This window comes from Macrobrachium nipponense, chromosome 26 (assembly GCF_015104395.2).
Source record: "Macrobrachium nipponense isolate FS-2020 chromosome 26, ASM1510439v2, whole genome shotgun sequence".
Classification (NCBI taxonomy): Eukaryota; Metazoa; Arthropoda; class Malacostraca; order Decapoda; family Palaemonidae; genus Macrobrachium; species Macrobrachium nipponense.
The window spans coordinates 26,354,767-26,375,074 of NC_087215.1; the positions used below are offsets into that span (position 1 = coordinate 26,354,767).

At 39.5% G+C, this 20,308-nt stretch overlaps 1 protein-coding gene across 1 annotated transcript in view; it reads right to left on the bottom strand.

Moving 5' to 3' along the window:
* The window catches only part of LOC135200081 (flotillin-2-like), a 139,189-nt gene that overhangs the window by 35,521 nt on the left and 83,360 nt on the right, over positions 1 to 20,308 (bottom strand). The window contains 1 exon segment of the mRNA XM_064228381.1: positions 8,688 to 8,782. Within this exon segment, the coding sequence (XP_064084451.1) occupies positions 8,688 to 8,782 (95 nt within the window).

A 20,308-nucleotide genomic window follows, 5' to 3' on the forward strand; every position in this document is an offset into this window, starting at 1 on the left:
AAAAAAATCCACAGCTATGGATTCTTGTGACGTTAAGAGATAGGGGTTTCTTCCATGGCTGCCAAATATGTAAATCATGCTAACGTCGTCCTCTTTATTATTATTATTATTATTTCGGAAGATGACCGTCTTTCAGACAAAGTTCATAATTACAGCACGGCACCAAGACGGCCATTATTACTATTATTATTGAATGCTCTTATAGAGAAGAAGTAATATACGACGCCATTAATCTATGCCAAACCTGACAGAACCACCTCTCACACACAATCAACAAACGACCTATGATTTTGTCGTAGTTTCAGTGACCTCAAATTTTAACCCCACTACTCCCTTGCCTTTCAAGAATCAGATAATGACTTATCAACAAATTACCTTAATTGAGATCTGGCCAGGTTTCACTGATCTCGACCCCTGGCCCCCTCTTAATGATTCTTCTCCTTTTTTTCTCAAGGAATGTGAGGAAAAAATACAGGATCGGTTCCTGGCTCATCTCCAAATGAGACAGACAGGCTAAACAATAGGATACGTCGCCCTAAATGGTCACTTACAAATTAAAAACACAAACGGTCCACAGATGACTTCCCGAAAATATCAGAACGCAAAGGACTCACTCAGGGGAACACGAAGGGAATCAAAGACATCCAGAGCCTGCGAACAGTAGCTAGAGAGACGCAGGTGCATCAAAGTAAGACTCACACTCGAGTTCATGACGTCTCAACAACTTCCACATTTTTTTTTTTTTTTTAGCTAATAGGTAAGATTGGTGAAAGACCATGGTAGGGAATAGTTTAGAAAGTTAAATATTAGTAAGAGTAAAGTAAAGTGTGGTTTATCCACAATTTTATTTGGGTAAGGGAACAATTTTCTTAACATGGCCTTAATATTAACATATTACAATAATGATTTTACATTATGTTAACATAAATCTTATTTCTTAACAGTATAATTCTATTTAACAGAAATTCCAATTTTCAAATTTTAACCTTAATGTTAACTTACAATGATTTTGCAATATATTTACATAGTAAATTCTACATATTATTTTTCCGCAAGACATTTCTTGATAGTGTAATGGTTGAGGTTCATCGCGATGAATATATGAAGATACTCTTCTTGGCTATTTAAGCTTAATTGAACGGACGCTTTATAGACAGAATTAAATGTCTAATGCAGCGTCCATTATTAGGCGAAAGTTGCAATGCTCTCTTCTCTTGACTTTCCTCCTGGTCTTTCCCTATTAAGCTCTCACACTACTTCAACTCTCCCTTGCTCCAGGTCGGGATTCTTACTAATCAAACAATATCTGAGTGGTCCCCGTTAATTAATATAATAATAATAATAATAATAATAATAATAATAATAATAATAATAATAATAATAATAAATTTTTTTTGAAAATTCCCAATATGAATATTGGCCAGTTACTCAGAAACATCGCTGAGCCTGAGAAGCGAATTATAAGGAAAATAGAAAAAACAATATATAAAATCTCGCTTAATAATAATAATAATATGTGCTGCATTAACGCGAGTTAATTCTGTATATATAGACTTTCTTCAAAATTAACTTGCATGATACGCCCATCCTTCTAACAGGACACGTTCAAGACAGTCTACTTCATTCTAATAATATAATAATAATAATATAATAATAATAATAATAATAATAATAATAATAATAAAAGTAGTGTTACAAATATTTATAACTCTGTGCATAAATATTCTTAACAGTACAGTGGCTTTTAAATGGCATATTATTATTATCATAAATATTCCCCTTCCTCTTCCATCAAATTTCCGATCAGGCCCAGCTTCCTACCCTCGAAATAATCGTCTAACTGCGTTTCTCAATCACCTTCTCTCTCTCTCTCTCTCTCTCTCTCTCTCTCTCTCTCTCTCTCTCTCTCTCTCTCTCTCTCTCTCTCTCTCTCTCTCTCAAGTGAAACCAACTCTGTCGTGCGCGCAAGTAAAAAACCGAATTCTTAGAACTCTAATAAAAGCACCTTTTACATCGGCTGATCACACACACACACACACACACAACACAGAGAGAGAGAGAGAGAGAGAGAGAGAGAGAGAGAGAGAGAAATGGAGTTGGATGATTACTTGGAGGGAAGGAAGCTGGGGCTGATAGAAGCTTGTACTGCTGAAGTAAGCGTGTAAACACAGATGAACTTACTGACAGAGAGGATATACCATCTCAAAAGTTTCTCTACCGATACAGTTAATAAGTAACTCACACACAACAGTAACATATAAGATTCATGATAAAGGAAAAAAAGAGAGTTTTTGTTAGTAAAGTTCTGTGGTAATCTGTGTAAGTCAAAGTATATCTTAGTTTAACCAGACCACTGAGCTGATTAACACCTCTCCTAGGGCTCGCTGGAAGGATTAGATATTTTTTACGTGGCTAGGAACCAATTGGCTCCGTAGAAACGAGGCCTACAGCTTATTGTGGGATCCGAATCACATTATGTCGAGAAATCACCAGAAATCAATTCCTCTGATTCCGCGTTGGCCGAGCGGAGAATCGAACTTCGAGCCACCAGATTGGTAGGCGAACACGGCATTCTGGGTAAATAAAAATGAGATGTCAACACGAGTACACGCAAACAAAGCTGTATAAACACAATGATGAAAGCGAAGCTCGCTCTACGTCATACAAAAGCACGTGAAATACACACACAATAACGTGGAACGGACGAGCGGGAGAACGAAACAAAGATGACAGAACGGACAACGAAGGGAAGCAAGAAGGTATGGGAGGCCGGTGAGGAACCCCCAACCACCGGAGAAGCGAAGGTTAGGGAGGTCAGGGCCGGGGAGGAACCCCCACCCCACCCCCCGGGGCTGCTTGGCCAGTAGTGGCCGTGCCCTAGATGAACGAGGGACGCCTTGTTGGGGCGGGGCGGGGCGGGGAGCCAAAGCCCCCAAGGCCAAAGCAAACCCCCGACAAGCAGTCAGGAACATTGGGATAGAGCAGTGGTTCCCAAACTTTTCCAGTAAGTCACCCCTACCACGACCACCACCTTTACAAGCCTTCTGAAAATGTACTCATTTCCAATGACGCAGATACATTTTAAACATTAAATTAAAGATTAATCATCGCAGAGAGAGCGATGACAACAAACAAAAATCCGTATTAATGTTTATTAACAAGGACTGATTTAATCATGTATTTTAATGAGAAGGATGTACTACTTGCTTTTTTGATACAAGCAAAACAATATAAACTAAATATAAACAAACTAACAAAAATCCCTAAATATCATAAAAAAATTTCCTCAAAATCCTGGATCATCCATGACCCCCAGAAAGGCTCTAGACCCCTTTGGGAACAAAACCGGCAGTTTGGGAACTCCAGGGGTAGAGAGTGGCAGGGTAGAAGCCTCTCCTCCTTGGGAAGGGGGGTGGGGTGGGAGACGAAATTGATGAATTGAAGGATCGAGGGTATAATTAGAGAGTGAATCTCCCTGCGTTCTCCAATCGTGATGGTTAAAAAGGAAAAGAAATGAAGAAGGATGGTTCTCTTAGGCTCTGTGTTGATTGTAGGAAGTTAAAATGTCAGGAATAACTATGCTACACCATTGCATATATCGAAGATTGTTAATTAAGGGTACGACCAGTAAATTCTTCACCACCTTCGATTTCAAGTCAGGTTTTTACCCTAAATGCATAAAAAAAAATATTTTAGAAAATGCTGAGACCATTAGATTTGTCGTGTAAGGAAGACTACATCCACCCGATCGAATTTTCTTCGATATGATGTCAGAGGTGGAGAAACGGTGGGCTAAGTTCTGTCGCCCACTGTTTCTCTGCTTCTGACGTCACACCGACCAAAGCTCAAGTGGAGAAACAGCGGGAGACAAGTCAGCACTTTTGACGTCACACCGACCAAAGCTCAAGCGGAGAAACAGCAGAGGGAAAAGTCGGCACTTTGCCCGCTGTTTCTCCGCTTTTGACGTCACACCGAACAAAGTTCGATCGTGTGGACGGACACAGCTTAGGGCCCCCATTCACGCTCAGTTGCAGCCTTCAGGTGAGAACGTTGTGGGCGTGGTTTAACTGTATCGTTGCGTGTATGGCGGGATTTTATTCCTCAGGTTCGAACTCACAGGCGACCGGACAGCTCGATACCTGTTTGAGCAGGCCTGAATGTATGTGAGGTGTCTTCGACGCGGCCTGCAGGCTTATCCTTTGTCTATGGTTAAAAGTCGCAGTAGAAGAACCCATTTAGTAGGCGAGTACTATGTCAGACATCTAGATTTTGGAACGAATTCATTGATGTATTGGGTGGATAAAAGATTTCGGAACAAATTCATTTATGTATACAAGCAACATCCATGTATATGGAATATTAAGAGTAAAGACTATTCAAACAGGAATATGAAAAATGAAGCGTATGAGGCATTGGTGAAGAAACTTCGAGAGAAGGATGGGAGTGCTACCCGTGACACGGTAACCAAGAAGATAAACAACATGCACAGTTCCTTCAGGAAAGAAATGAAAAACGTTGAAAATTCAAAGAAGTCTGGGGCAGCTACAGATGAGGTCTATCGTCCAAGTCTGTGGTACTACGACCAGCTTTTATTCCTTCGTGACCAAGAAACACCAAGAACATCATCATCAGATATTAAATATTAAATATCATATTATAACGTTTCACGCTCGTGGGGCCTTTTTGCAGCCTTTTCATGGAATCATCAAACTATTCTATAGAGCTCTAGAAGCATATACAAAAACTTAAAAGTGTAAAGACTTGAGCAATCTTCCCTTTGTCATCCATATACACTTCCTAATCTGAATAAAATAGTCTAATAATAACCTGAAAAATGAATTGTGTCACCTGAGCGTGAAAGGAATAATACTCAGTAAATATAGGTAATAATTCATTATGCTGAATATAAATGAACACCTTTATTTCATAATTGCCTGTAATACATATAAATGTATTTTCTTACATAGCCCTCAAACATTCCAGTGATACAAAAAGATCTCCTACTGTTGGGATATAGATTGACATAAGCAGTAATAAACAGTGACAAGAGTTGACCACGTATGTGGATATTTAGCCTGCACATTGACTCATCATTGCATCTTATCATCCAACCAATCAACCCTACACTCCTGATTAAAGTACTCCAAATACAAGTTACGTACTTCCTTTGCCTCATAGGTAATGTGTCTACGCTCTATAGCTAATGGGGTGAATGCCTTTTCCATTTTTTTCTTTTAGCTGGGTTTCAGAAAGGATGTTGCAGGCCCTGTTATTACGGTTACCCCTCTCTCGCAGAAGAAAGTTGTGCAACATACATCAAGCCTTGACCACAGAAACTGCATTCTCTGCATCGAGATGTATGGGGGAATGAAATATGAGGAATTTAGAAGCTAATATTCCGAATGTACTCTCCACAATGCGGCGGGTACGAGACAATCTATAATTGAATACTTGTTCCCCCTTTTTCCTGCTGTGTGACTAAATGGCTTCAGAAAATTTGGTCTCATTGCAAATGCGTCATCACCCACGAATACAAAAGGCAAGGTCCGATTTGAGGATCTAATTACACCACCGTCCGAAATTCTCCCATGAGTGCCAAAGTCACACAATATAAATTCATAATTTGCGCTAACGACTGCCATGAGAACATGCTGTGAAATCCTTTGTAATTGTGAAAGAAAGATCCTGAATTAGGGGGAGGAACAATTGCTACATGATTCCCGTCTACAGCGCCCACGCAATTAGGGAACTGCCACATTTCTTCGATCTTGACCAATCTGGCACCATTCCTCCTTCGAATGTGAGAACTGTGGAGATGATGATAATAGTATTTATTAATATTCCTTTATTCAATAATACCAATATCCATGTTATTTTGTCCCAATTTAAGGATGTAATCGAGATGGACTGCCAGTTCCACATCCCAGCCTGGAGCTTCAAGACCCCTTCCATTACCACCTGCAAAAACAGAGCCGCCAACCACGGACCGTCAGTGAGCAACAAGGCTGATGGAGGTTCTGGGCATCACTGGGAACAAATTACCAGGAGCACGTGAAGAAGATGAATATGATTTGTTTGGTTAATTAATTGCAAGTAAATTGCGTAAAGTTGACGATGAACAACGAAAATTAGCTAAAAAATTAATAAATGATGTTCTATATAGGGCTGTTGTTTTGTCTTGAGTTATTAGAACATTCCATTTAATACTTCTTACTTTGCCATAGCAAAGAGTATTTTGCAATTCTTATGACTGAACATTATATTAATGTTTAATACAAATGTTGGCATCATTTAATAAGAATAAAAATAGGAAGTATATAACACTAAGCTTCTGCACATCCTGTTTTTTCATGGGGAGCTTTGGGTAACCTAAAAACGTAATGTATGTGAGGATACAAACCTAATAATGATAAAAATTAATATACTATAAACATAATACACTTATCTTCATATATTCTTTCCTTAATACCTTCCATATAACTTCGCAAGTTTCTGGAATTATGCGTCCCAAAGCTTGTGGTGATACTGCTACGCTGAATTTCAGGTCTTCGTAAGATCTTCCTGTTGCTAAATACCGGAGAGTTGCAGCAAGTCTATCCCTTGGTTATACAGCAGATCTCACGCAAGTGTCTTTCCTCTGTATATGTGGTGCCACAAGGTCTAGAAGCTTGCGAAATGTAGAGTCATCCATTTGTAGAGTTAAAGAAATCATGAGGCTCCCATACTAAATGTGACAACAGGTTTGTGTGTGATAGTACTTCTCTTTTTGGTAGCCATTCCTTCATTCAAACCCCCTTCCTCCTTCTCGGCTGCTTACGTTTCTCGTAAGCTACAATACAAAGAGCTAGAATCTGCAGCGCCCTCTCTGATGACACCTTCCCAATTGCTGGCCGAGAGTAGACTAACCTGATTTCACTCACGCCGCCTGCGTAATGTATGGGTACAATTTCGGTCGTCCGGCCACTGAAGCTCCACCCCAAACCGGAGACCTGCAGGTAGTACCGGTGCGTGAATGGGGCCCCCTAAGAGACTGTGTAGGTGCCATCCATAGCGCGAGAGAGCAGGTTATGAATAGATGCGTCCGTCACAGTGTGAACAGAGAATGTCATAATCCTGTCCAGTGTGTCATGTTTTGTTGTGGAAAGTGAATATTACGATCCTTTTGGGCAATTGAAATTTCACGTCATAAAACCACACTTATGTAAATGTATTCAATGTTAATTGTTGCTGTGAAAAGGGGGGTCATAATTTTTCTTTATTTTAATTTAGTTTTTCATGAGTGTGTCTATGTACTTGAATCTTTGTATTCTTTTTATGCTTTATACGTCTATGTTGTCAGTTCGTCCCTTTCACTGTTATCCCAATTCCGGGCTCTATGTGCATCGTGCTCCTCGTACACACCATTGTTTCTAAGATGAATTTTCACTCCAATGTTAATTATCGGGTTGGCACAAACGCAATGACCCACAGTTGCTGAGAATTAATTACACCACATGACCCATACTGGCTTTTCTGCAACTGTGGGACACGCACAAATAGTACACTGCGTATTATTAGTTAATAAAAGAGAATAAAAGAGGTATAATCTAATGGGCTCATTTTCTATTGGATTACTATGATTTTTTTTTTTTTACTTAAATAATACAATTTAAAGTTCGTTTTACAATTCAATACATATAGAATATATGTAATTTATGTACAAAATCAACATATATATATATATGGTCATAATATTTTTTATAAATCAATATACTTAAATTACTACGAATTAAGAGTAACGCAATGGTAGCCAGCTACAGCAGCGGGGATAGGCGTGACCCAAGCTCGCGGGTACGTCTCTGACCGTCTGAGGAGCGTAAGCGGAACCATGCCAAGTCAGCAGGACGCTTGGGGCATTCTAACCTCTCCTTCTCTCCCACTTTACTCTAATCCGGGGCTGAAACACCGACGCCAAAGGTTCAACGACTTTGGGGGGTTAGTTTCCTCGGGCACTAAGGTGACCGCTACGCCAGTAGAGTGCCTTTCTTGTTTTCCCGCCCATGATCTGTTCACGAGACCCAAAGACTTCGGGGAGTTATGCAGCATTTAAAAACAATGAAATCTTTCTGTTATGAAAACAACAGGGCCATCAGGGTCGTGTTTACTTCCAGAACATTTCAAGCTTTAGAAATATTGACAAACTTTCCTTTTTAGGGAGGCTAGTTTAATATTTCGAGTATTAAAAATGATATTGGGATCATTTCTGATACGTATAAATTTATAAACACCAAACCTTGTTTACGTACCTCGTCAATGGCAACATTCCTGCACATAAATGACATCGCCATTATTCAGTACACGACCTTGGAAATTTGATTGTGGGAAAAAACTGAGTCCATTTCTTGCCCTAGCTTATGCTTTATATAAGCCTTTCTTTGTATATTTTTTCTTAACTATATAACTAAGGGTATAGGCTAACAAGAACTGCCTGTGAATTGTATGTAGGACTAATCAAGACAACGCTCACGCGGTTAAACTTAGTCCTATCGTAGAATTTGCAATAATGTTTCGTTCTACTATGGTGTTGCTAATGCTAATAATAATTACAAAACCTCCGGGCTGAAGCCCATCTGTATTAAGAAACAAGCAGACGAATAAGACTTCAGTTTCCCTAGTTAGAGCAACTACGGAAACCCACATAGGCCTACCTCGAGCGAAAGCCGCTGCACGTCGGTGACGAACCACCAGGCCCACGCCCATCCTCCCACGATGGTCTTCTTCGATGTGGCGCCACAACAGCCTCCTGCAGAGGGAAGGAAACGGGGATGATGAGTGGATGAATGAACGACAAAGCGAGGGAGGGAAAACAAGTCCCGCCCCCCGGGGACGTCACTGGAACGTCCCAAAGCTCGATTAAAAAGAACTTCGAATTGACATACTTTTACGAATCCAGGTAAAAAAGTCACAGAAATAAATCACATTAATATCCTAACCAAAATTATTACTTTTTCTGTCTTTTTCCCTGCGACTTTATTACCGGCCACCACTCTTACAGGGGCCTGGGGAAATAAAATAAATAAATAAATAAATCATTAAATAAATAAACAAATACATACTTTGACACAAAATCATTAAATAAATAAACAAAAACATATTTGACAAAAATGTTTATACTGATGTAAGTATCAGCACTATTACTATAATTAAGACCCGTGGAATTTCAGCGGCTATAAAAATTCAACCTCCAACGCTGTATAAAACTGAAGAAATGTAATTTGAGAAGAAAACCTAAATTTCACATAAGTCTAATTAAAAAAAAACAACAACAACCCTGATCTCCTTATGAAAAGAGTCTTTGATTCTGTGCCTGTTCATTCTCAGTTTAATCAATGCATTCATTTATGACAGGACAACAAACACCGGCGAAAGCTACAAAACAATCACTTTTTTGTGTGTTAAATATGCAGTTATATAAAATACAATATATCTGTTAGGCGTTCCGTTTACAATAGTCTCAATCAAACAACACAAGCAGAGGAGTAATTGGTAAAGATTGAATTGTCCCTCATGGCGACATCTATTTCGTAACTGCGTCCTCTTTATGAAAGCGTTCCACTATTAATGCTGGCATAACAAGGGAGTCAATAAAGGCCATTCATTCACCTCCCCGCAGCTTATCATGTTGAGCCTCATCAACGTTCTGCTTGGAAAAGCTATTAAAAAAAAACGACTGCAGTAAAGAAGAGCAGTACACTATAGGGTAACTACAGCAACAAAAATGTAGTGAAAGTGAACTGAAGGCCCTCGGCGAATGTCGTGCGTTTGTGTGTGTTCCTTTCAACGGACGGGGTCGGGGTTACGATGAGGACAGTAGGGTGTAGGGATAGTATACAGCGGCGGAGAGAGAGAGAGAGAGAGAGAGAGAGAGAGAGAGAGGAGAGAGATACTGCCTTTAGTTTGGCGCCTTTTTGGCGGGGCGACGTTTGTGAGGAGTTCGAGGAGCTATGCGGTGGCTCTCTCTCTACTTGTTCTCGTCTCTGGCCAAAGACCCACTTCCACTTTTCCCTTCTACCCCCTCCCTTTTTTTTTCCCTCGTTTCCTCTTGCAATTATTGACAATTAGTCCCTTCTCTTCCTTTCTCTCCAATGAGATACGTCATCGGATTATTTCTCCATGTCTCTTCGTTCGCGTAGCAAAAGGGTCTCTTCAACACACGGGCTCGAGATTGCTAACACGAGTTGTGTAACACATGCAACCTTGCAAGCGTTACAAACGCTTCCCTTTAGTTTCTTTCTTGTATGTTTCATGAGGAGAAATCATGGAATAAATTTCAAAACGACTTTCCAACACGATGATGACGTTAATTCGGTGTACTGGCTATAATCACATCACTAAATTACTGATCAGAACGCACGTTTACTGCACTGGAAAGAAACAAAAATAGAATAAAAAACTAATCGAAGCGTTGTCTGGGTAATGGCAACGGACTGTTCGACCCTATACCACTAGGTTTCAGTATCCAAAGACAAGAATGCTACACTACTGAATGGTTTGGGACTACTGCAAATTGCTTCGAGGCAAAGGGATTTGGTATTGAGATAGTCCTGCCTTGCAACACTTGCTCACTTCTTTCTTGTCTCAGCAATGACTGTGACTATACATTACCCTGTTAATCGCCTAAAGTCAATTTACACGAGAAACGATATGGAAATATCAGGAGTTAACAGCTTTACGGCAAGAGTGGTTTAGTAACCCGACAGACGTAAACCCGTTTTCTTACATAGCATGCTCGGATGGTAAACTACAATTTATTCTTACTCCGTTAATTTCGAACCACTGTCAGTAATGAAAGAAGCAGTTAAGAATTGGCCATCACTTCCACATAATTAAATGCAGACATCTAGATACACAACAACACTATGAAATGGAGAGAGATGACTGCTTGCAAACAAGGGGGCGGGTAGCAAACAGTAAATACGAACTTCAAATCACAAGAGAGAGAGAGAGAGAGAGAGAGACTTCGTGAAGCTGACTGTTGTGACCCTTGAAGTTGCAGATCATCTGGTAACACTGGCTCAGAACCCAACAACTGTTGTAGATTTAGATGTCCTTATGCCGACACGGCCTAATCAACATGAACGGCTCCCTCATAAACTTGTTTGGTTATAATGCTTTCCCTTCACTGCTCTTTATCTGTGGCATATTTGAACGTCCATTTCATCTTCCATTATCCTTCCTACCTCTGCACACTGTTCTTGAAGGTTGCAGACGGGTGTTATGAAAAGTTTCGTGTAGACAGGCATACAATGACGGGACAAAACATGACTCGCGTGACAGAGAAAAGGCGGAGAGAATTACCCATGTCTGAAGGCTGAACATTCATGACTTGGGGTTTTCTAATGAAAATGAAGTTCCATAACAAGAATTACCTCGCTATTCTTTTTTCTTTTATATTGAAAGATACCACACTCAAACCACCCCGTCTAATCTGAGACAGTATTACAACAAAATTACTTTATTACTCCTTTCTCAGTTCTTTCCAAATACCAGCGTTCTGAGACATGTGACTGGAATGGAATGCGGCTTCGGCTGTTAGAAACAAGATGAAAAATCATGAAATGTGTTGCTGTGGCGACTCGGCCAGCGAGCCTGGCCAAACAGTTGCCCATTAGGAATAATTCTCATCGATGAGAGCGTCACCGACCACTGGCGTACGGGATAGTACTTTGGCGCGTACCGTCTTTTCGTTTAATAATTACTACAGAACCTAAGAGAGCGTTCTCTCTGTTGCTTTTCTAGACGGGACAATTATTCCAGCCTGTCTTACAGAATATGAAATAAAATCCCACAAAACTAAAGAACAGTGTGTCAAATATAAACGAATAAATTTGACGTCCTGTATTCCAAGAAGTTGGTTCCGAGAGTTGCCCGCAGATACATACGAGTAAATTATGGGTTTCTTTATGGGTTTCAGTTGCCAGTTTGCCACATATGGGAACCGCAATACAACGACAATATTATTCTTACCAACATCTTAGTCGAAACTCCTGAAAAAGGTCACTGTCCACTTGATATTAAGGACTTGTGCTTAAGGTAGCAGTAAAGGGGATAGTCTTGTAGTTATGACTGAAAGAGTTTTAGGACGTCGAAGTGAGACATGAGATATGAATATAGCTCTATGCGTCTATCTCCTAGTACTAACCTTAATTCTTATGAGTTCTTTTCCCAATTCTGTTACTCGGAATTGTTAGAAACTTTCTTCTGTTTAGAGGATAAGTGTTTATTGCTTCCGTCGTAAATAAGCCACTCGTTTCTTCCTCTTCTCCCTAGTTTTTCGAGTATGGAATAGACGCATAGAGCTATATTCATATCTCATGTCTCACTTCGACGTCCTAAAACTCTTTCAGTCATAACTACAAGACTACCCCTTTACTGCTACCTTAAGCACAAGTCCTTAATATCAAGTGGACAGTAACATTTTTCAGGAGTTTCGACTAAGATGTTGGTAAGAATAATATTGTCGTTGTATTGCGGTTCCCATATGTGGCAAACTGGCAACTGAAACCCATAAAGAAACCCATAATTTACTCGTATGTATCTGCGGGCAACTCTCGGAACCAACTTCTATATATATATATATATATATATCTATCTATATATATATATATATATAGATATATATATTATATATATAAGAATATATTAGTCACTTTTTACCAGATATGTATGTAATAGTAATAGTCACTATGTCCCATCTTGACTTCTCGAATTTTTGGATGAGCTCGTCACTACAAAGCCTTAAATTGGCCAAGCTTACATTTGTTATTTGTAGCGGTTGTAAATTGTTATTGTGTATATTGTATATATGAATGTATATGAAGCCATTGTATTGATTCTATTGTAAATTTTATAAAGAAAAAAGATCGACCAAGGTCTATAGATTAAAGCTATAGACCTTGAGATCGACAACGGCGATCCAACGAGAGAGAGAGAGAGAGAGAGAGAGAGAGAGAGAGAGGGGGGGGGGGGGGAGGCGTAGGAATAAGCAAATATGTGGCCAATACAGAAAAGAAACACAAGGAGCTGCGCAATAGAGACAGAATACTTTATAAATGGTTTCAACCATAGTGGGTGAGGATTGCCTCGTCGAGGCCATCCCAATATGATGACATACACTTTTGACGGATCTTCCTCCTCTCTCAACCCAAGATACGGCCTACAACAGTCAACTTGAAACCAGCGTGGGTAAACTGGAATTTATGGACTGTTCCCATCTCGATCCCAGAGACGTTATGTACCGTCCTGAAGTTACGACCAATTGTGAGCTGGACGCACTACCAAGAGAGAGAGAGAGAGAGAGACAGCATATCTTTTAATATATATATATATATATATATATATATATATATATATATATATATATATTATATAACCATATATATAATATATATATATACACATATATATATGCTCAAGTATTGTTCGATTTCAAATAACGAAAGAAGAAATAAAAATCGTGATGATTATACGAACAAAGTTACAGCCACGAAGGAAAATTGAAACACTGGAGATACTAAATACTTTCGTCTTACTACCAAGACACGGTTACAGCAACTAAAGATAAAGATATACAGAAGCAAGGGCCTATTTAAATGGTGGGTACAAGTCCTAAGGGAATACAAAAAGGTTGGGAGGTCACAGAACGGTCAACAGATTAAAATCTCAATCTACTTATTGGTAATCCTCTTTATTCTATCCTTCGTTCCTTCTGGAACATATGTTTTATGACCGGGTGACCTTGTCATAAGACATATGTTCCAGAAGGAACTGAAGGATAGAATAAAGAGGATTACCAATAAGTAGATTGAGATTTTAATCTGTTGACCGTTCTGTGACCTCCTGACCTTTTGTATTCCCTTAGGACTTGTGCCCACCATGTAAATAGCCCTTTCCCGCTTCTGTATATCTTTATCTTTAGTTGCTGTAACCGTGTCTTGGTAGACGAAAGTACTTTTAGCATCTGCAGTGTTTCAATACTCAAGTATGTGCATATATACACATTCTTGTCACATACACAGAGAATCTATTTTTACATATTTACAAGCATTAATCTACAAATATCTCTTATCATCAAATTCTCTCAACCTCGGAATTTATGAGTGATTTGAGATCCGATCGCTTTTCAGTCACAAATTCCCCTTCGGTGCTTATTCCGAGGTTGAGTGATCGAATCTAATATCAAACGACATCTGTAGATTACTGTCAGTGAATACGAGTACATACATACATACATACTACATACATACATACATACATACATACATACACACACACACACACACACACACACACACACACATATATATATATATATATATATATATATATATATATTTTAAACGAAAATTAAACTTCATATACCAAGTATATTCAATTTTCTTCTTCCTGAGCAAAATTCACGGTAATCCAAAATTTTTCGTTAATGCTATACTGTAAAATCTTTTCTATGACTTGTTATTATAGCAATATTAGAAACACAAATTGACTTTACGGCTAATATGATTTGAGACAAAATAAGTAACGGCCTGGCAAACAATTTTAATTAATATATTATTCCCCAATGCGCCTCTAATCTTCTTTCCAACCGTTATCCCTACATTAAGGGGTCGGTTGCCTGATGCGCCTTATTCCTTACAACATCAGGCATGGTTTATTGTTTGACAAAGGGGCTTTCACGACCACATGCCATTGCTGTCATCAACAACAGTTATTGGCGGTGGGCCTCGCCTTTGACTAAAAAGTACGACTGCAAGGCACCAGTTTCCACAGTTATTGGCCGTGGGCCACGCCTTTGACTAAAAAGTACGACTGCAAGACAGCAGTTCCTACAGTTATTGGCGGTGGGTCTAGCCTTTGAATAGAAAGTACGACTGCAAGGCAGCAGTTTCCAGTTATTGGCCGTGGGCCACACCTTTGACTAAAAAGTATGACTGCTAGACAGCAGTTCCTACAGTTATTGGCGGTGGGTCTAGCCTTTGAATAGAAAGTACAATGCAAGGCAGCAGTTTCCAGTTATTGGCCGTGGGCCACACCTTGACTAAAAGTATGACTGCTAGACAGCAGTTCCTACAAAGTTATGGCGGTGGGTCTTTTTTTTTTTTTAGCTTTGAAATAGAAAAGTACAACTGCAAGGCCAGGAGTTTCCAGTTTATTGTAAAAAGCAACTGCAAGCCCAGCAGTTCCAGTTATTTGTCCGTGGGCCACCCTTTGACTAAAAAGTACGACTGCCAAGACAGCAAAGTCTACAGTTATTTGGCGGTGTGGGTTTCTAGCCAACTTTGAATAGAAAACCCAATACGACCTTGCAATGGCAGCAGTTTCCAGTTTTATTGGCCGTGGGCCGTGCCTTTGGCTAAGAAGAACAACTGCAAGACAGCAGTTCCTACAGTTATTGGCAGTGGGCCTAGCCTTGACTAAAAAGTACGACTGCAAGGCAGCAGTTTCCACAGTTATTGGCCGTTGGACTAGCCTCTGACTAGAAAGTACGACTGCAAGGCAGTAATTTCTACAGTTATTGGCAGTGGGCCTAGCCTTTTACTAGAAAGTACGACTGCAAGGCAGCAGTTTCCACAGTTATTGGTGGTGTGGCTAGCCTTTTAGTAAAAAGGTAAGACTGCAAGGCAGCAGTTTCTACAGTTATTGACAGTGGGCCTAGCCTTTTACTAGAAAGTAAAACTGCAAGGCAGCAGTTTCCACAGTTATGGTGGTGTGGCTAGCCTTTTAGTAAAAATAAAAAGGTAAGATTGCAAGGCAGCAGTTTCACAGTTGTTTGGCAGTGGGCCTAGCCTTTTACTAGAAAGTGCAACTGCAAGGCAGCAGTTACCACAGTTATTGGCGGTGGGCCTAGCCTTTTACTAAAAAAGTAAGACTGCAAGGCAGCAGTTTCCACAGTTACTGGTGGCGGGCCTAGCCTTTTACTAGAAAGTGCGACTGCAAGGCAGCAGTTTCTACAATTATTGACGGTGTGCCTAGCCTTTTAGTGAAAAGGCAAGACTGCAAGGCAGCAGTTTCTACAGTTATTGGCGGTGGGCCTAGCCTTTTACTAGAAAGTAAGACTGCAAGGCAGCAGTTTCCACAGTTACTGGTGGTGGGCCTAGCCTTTTACCAGAAAGTGCGACTGCAAGGCAGGTAATAAACAAGTGCCTCTAATGAATTTCACAAATAGAAAAGTAGAAAAAGCAACAAACAGATTGTAGCGACGCGAATAAATAGTGGAGCAATGGGAACATAGAAGATTAAGAAAAACACAGACATAAAAAGAGGGACACAGCAAAAGGGGAAAATGAGCGAAAAAGAAAGAAAGAAAGGAGACCATACGAGAGAACAATGGAGTGGGGTGCCACCCGGAAACCATTTCCCAGGATTAATTAACCGTTCATTTTCTCTGAGGACCTTTAGATCGCTGGCCTTTTAATCCATAGTAATGGCGACCGTTACGTACACACACACACACGCACAACATATATATATATATATATATATATATATATAGATAATATATATATATATAATATTTCTGACTCACATCAGGATCGAATCAGGTCATTTCTGTTGAAAGACCCGACTGCTACCAACCAAGACACACAAGTCAGAAATGTTTCAACTAACACACCAGACTGTATGGCCTGGTTGGCAGCGGTCTGGTCTTTCAATTGAACAATGTGGGTTCAATCCTGATGGAGGTCAGAAATTTATCACCGTTCTATATATATATATATATATATATATATATATATATATATATGCATTAAGCTACAGATGTCCTTTAATATCCAATTTGCTCTCTCTCTCGGAATTATTTTCGTGTATGTGTTAACCGAAATAGCTCTAAATAACGGATTATTATTTTCACCCATTTTCTCGTATCTTTGCTATCCACTTTTATTCTAATTTTCCTTTACACCTGTATATATTTAATCTTGTTGAAACTTAACCGCAAGAGGATAATCATGACTATTCCTTCATTAACAGGTCATGATCCCCTTATACACAGATAAATGGACTAGAATAGAGAATTTAGGCCAAGGGACAAGCGCTGGCACGAATGAGGTCATTCAGCACTGAAGAAGAAATTGACAGTAAAAGGGTTCGAAAACCTCAAAGCAGTTGCACCATGAAACAAATGTCAGGAGAGGGTGGAAAGTACGATGGACGAGAGTGAATATGAACGGAGGGACAGTAAGAGGAATGAAAGGGTTTGCGCAACAGGTAGGGGGTTGATGGGACGTTGCAAAGAACCTCAAGTAAACCAAATTTCCCTAAGAAGACAGACTGAAGGTCCGAGGATGCTCAAAGAGGGCGCTGACCAAGCTCAAAGGTTGACCGCGGTTCAGAACCATGCCAAGAGAATGGACCAAATTGATGTTGCCGGCTGACAGGAGAGAGAGAGAGAGAGAGAGAGAGAGAGAGAGAGAGAGAGAGCCGGGGGAGATGCAAGTCTGCTCGGTATCTGTCCCCATGTATCTTTGTCAGCTACTGACATACCAAAGCGAAAATAGACTCGCTCCTCTATATCTTAGGCTAAAATGCCATTGGTTATATTTGACACAAGCAACAACAACAACAACAATTATAATAATAATAATAGATCGATTCCTGAAAATGAGAAACAGATCCGCAGTTATGTACAGGTAGTACGTGCATTTATTTAAAAACTAAATCTCTACAGAGAGCTTTCCCGAAAGCTCTCTGTAGAGATTTATTTTTAAAAATATATACATAAACTGAAAAAGGGAATCAAACACATTCCCGAAATAATAATAATAATAATAATAATAATAATAATAACTAATACATAATAATAATAATAATAATTCATTCCGCTGAACACACTCTGTCTACCGCAACATTTATTCTTCTTAAGATTACTTCAAACTTCGAATCACGTAAGCTGTTCAAACTGGCAGCTTCGCAAACGTGAAGACATTAATGATAAACAGGTTCCCTTCCATCAGCAGTATTGAGCGAGTGTGAAAAAACAAATAAATAAATAAAAAAGAATAAATAAAAATGAGACTGCTTATCTTTGCTGACAACTGTCAAATCTATCAAACAACTATCTCTCTCTCTCTCCCTTTCTCTTTCTCTCCCCCCAGATAAAGGTACTGAGCAGATTAAGGTAGAGGGCTAACAAGGTAAACGTCAAACTCAACATATCACAGAAACCGAAACCGTGCCCCAAGCTTATAGCAGTACCCACAGATGATGATGATGATTACTACTATTATTATTGAGCAAACCATACGAAACAAAGAAAGATGCCAAAAGCTTTAATTGGTAGCGTCTTGCTAGGGTCGAGAAGGCGAGTGATTTTATATATATATATATAATATATATATAATATATATATATATATATATATATATATACATAAGTATAAACCTTAATATTATCTAACAAGACATAAGGATAAATAACATACGTAAAGAGACTCGTGAACATAATACTTCTCAAGGTGTATATATATATATATATATATATATATATATATATATATATATATATATATATATATACGCACACGTGTGTGTGTGTGTACAAACAGAAAGCGAAAGCACGCGCGCAAAAGCGACTCGGGTGTCATTCGAGGGCCGTGTCAACGGTGATAAGGAATCTCGAGTGAAAACGAAACATTGGACAGTCGCGGCAAGAGATAAGTCACAGGCTTCTTTCTGTATCTTCCATGATAAGATATTTGTTCAAATGGTATGAATGAAACTTGGCTCATGAATGGAATATTTTTGGCAACACCTGCTACTGATATGAATGATTAAATATATGAAGTAAATATAAAACATCCAAGTGACAAACTGTGCTTTTGGGTTAGCTTTGTGACGTTTAGTCTTCCGTGCAGTTAGAAAAAAAGTATGTCTATACATGTTATATATATATAATCTTCATATTATTAACCAAGGCATAAAAATAAATACACATACATAAGCAGACTAGTGAACAAGTGCATTTCTCACGTCAGATCCTCGGCCTAATGAAAAAAAGCACGTTAGGCCTAGGAAACCAACAGAAACCCCTCCTCTATGGTAGAAAGCAAATGTAGGCCTAAAACCCCAACACTGCACATCAGTCATGACGTTCACTCCATAAAAAATGCAGCACTCCGGCGCAAACAACAGAACAAGCGAAGTTCTTGGGCAACAAGAGCAGACCGGATAAAAACAAGAGGTCGCAGACGGAGTAGTATGTATATAGCTGCAATAGGCGAAGTGAAACACGACGCCGCCGCCAAGCCATACAAAAACCCCCTCCCGACCCCTGCAAGACGTAATGCCTGGATGAGGGGAATTAAATCTCTCGCTTAAAGAACTCCTTTTGTTCGTACCGTCCACGAACGATACCAAACACACTTCACCTTGAAATAAGTAAAACAATGTGCCGAAGTTTCTTCGGCGCAATAAGAGTTTTCTGTCCGGTGGTGGCCTAAGTCACGGCCCATTAAACTCTTAGTTACAGCCGGTGAAACTCAGCCACGGTCCGGTAGTGGCCTATGTTGCTGGTACCTATAGGGCTGCCATAAGTACGATTCATGGCGAACTTTTAACCTTAAATAAAGTAAGAACTACTGAGGCTAGAGGGTTGCAATTTGGTATGTTTGATGATTTGGGGGTGGATGACCAGCATACCAATTTGCAGCCCTCTAGCCTCAGTAGGGTTCTTGAGATTTGAGGGCTGACCTGCAGACAAAGCCGGCACAATAGCTTTCTTCTACAGTAATCTAAAAATACTAAACACGTCCAACTCACAGCATACAAGTCAAGGTTTAACAGCTGACAACAAACAAAACGGTAGCAGTATCAAGAACTACAATAATGCAAATAATAATGTGATGCCCAGCACAGGAGCTATTACTCAACAACTCCGTCTGGCTGAAGTACCCAAGATTATGATGATAAGGTAGATAAAAATATGATGGATGTGGAGTGTTGGAGATTTAAGAGTATTTCAAAAAGATGAGGTTATGAGAATAATTAGTGGCCATGAAGACTAAAATGATTTTAGCGTGACTGGGTAATTGGTAACTGGCTACGTCATATGGGTATTTCGCTCCTCTTTCCGTAGAGGTATTGAGCTTAGGTAAATAATAACGTTATGACAGAGAAGCCAAAGTCGGAATGTATGAAGGGATTACCGAGTCTACTCTTCATGGAAGTGACGTTCGGGAGCTGAATAAGAGACAGACATGGAAGACCCCAAAACGAAGTGTTTGCCATTTCTTGTTAAGGGTAAAGGATAAGGATGGATAGGGTGGTGTACG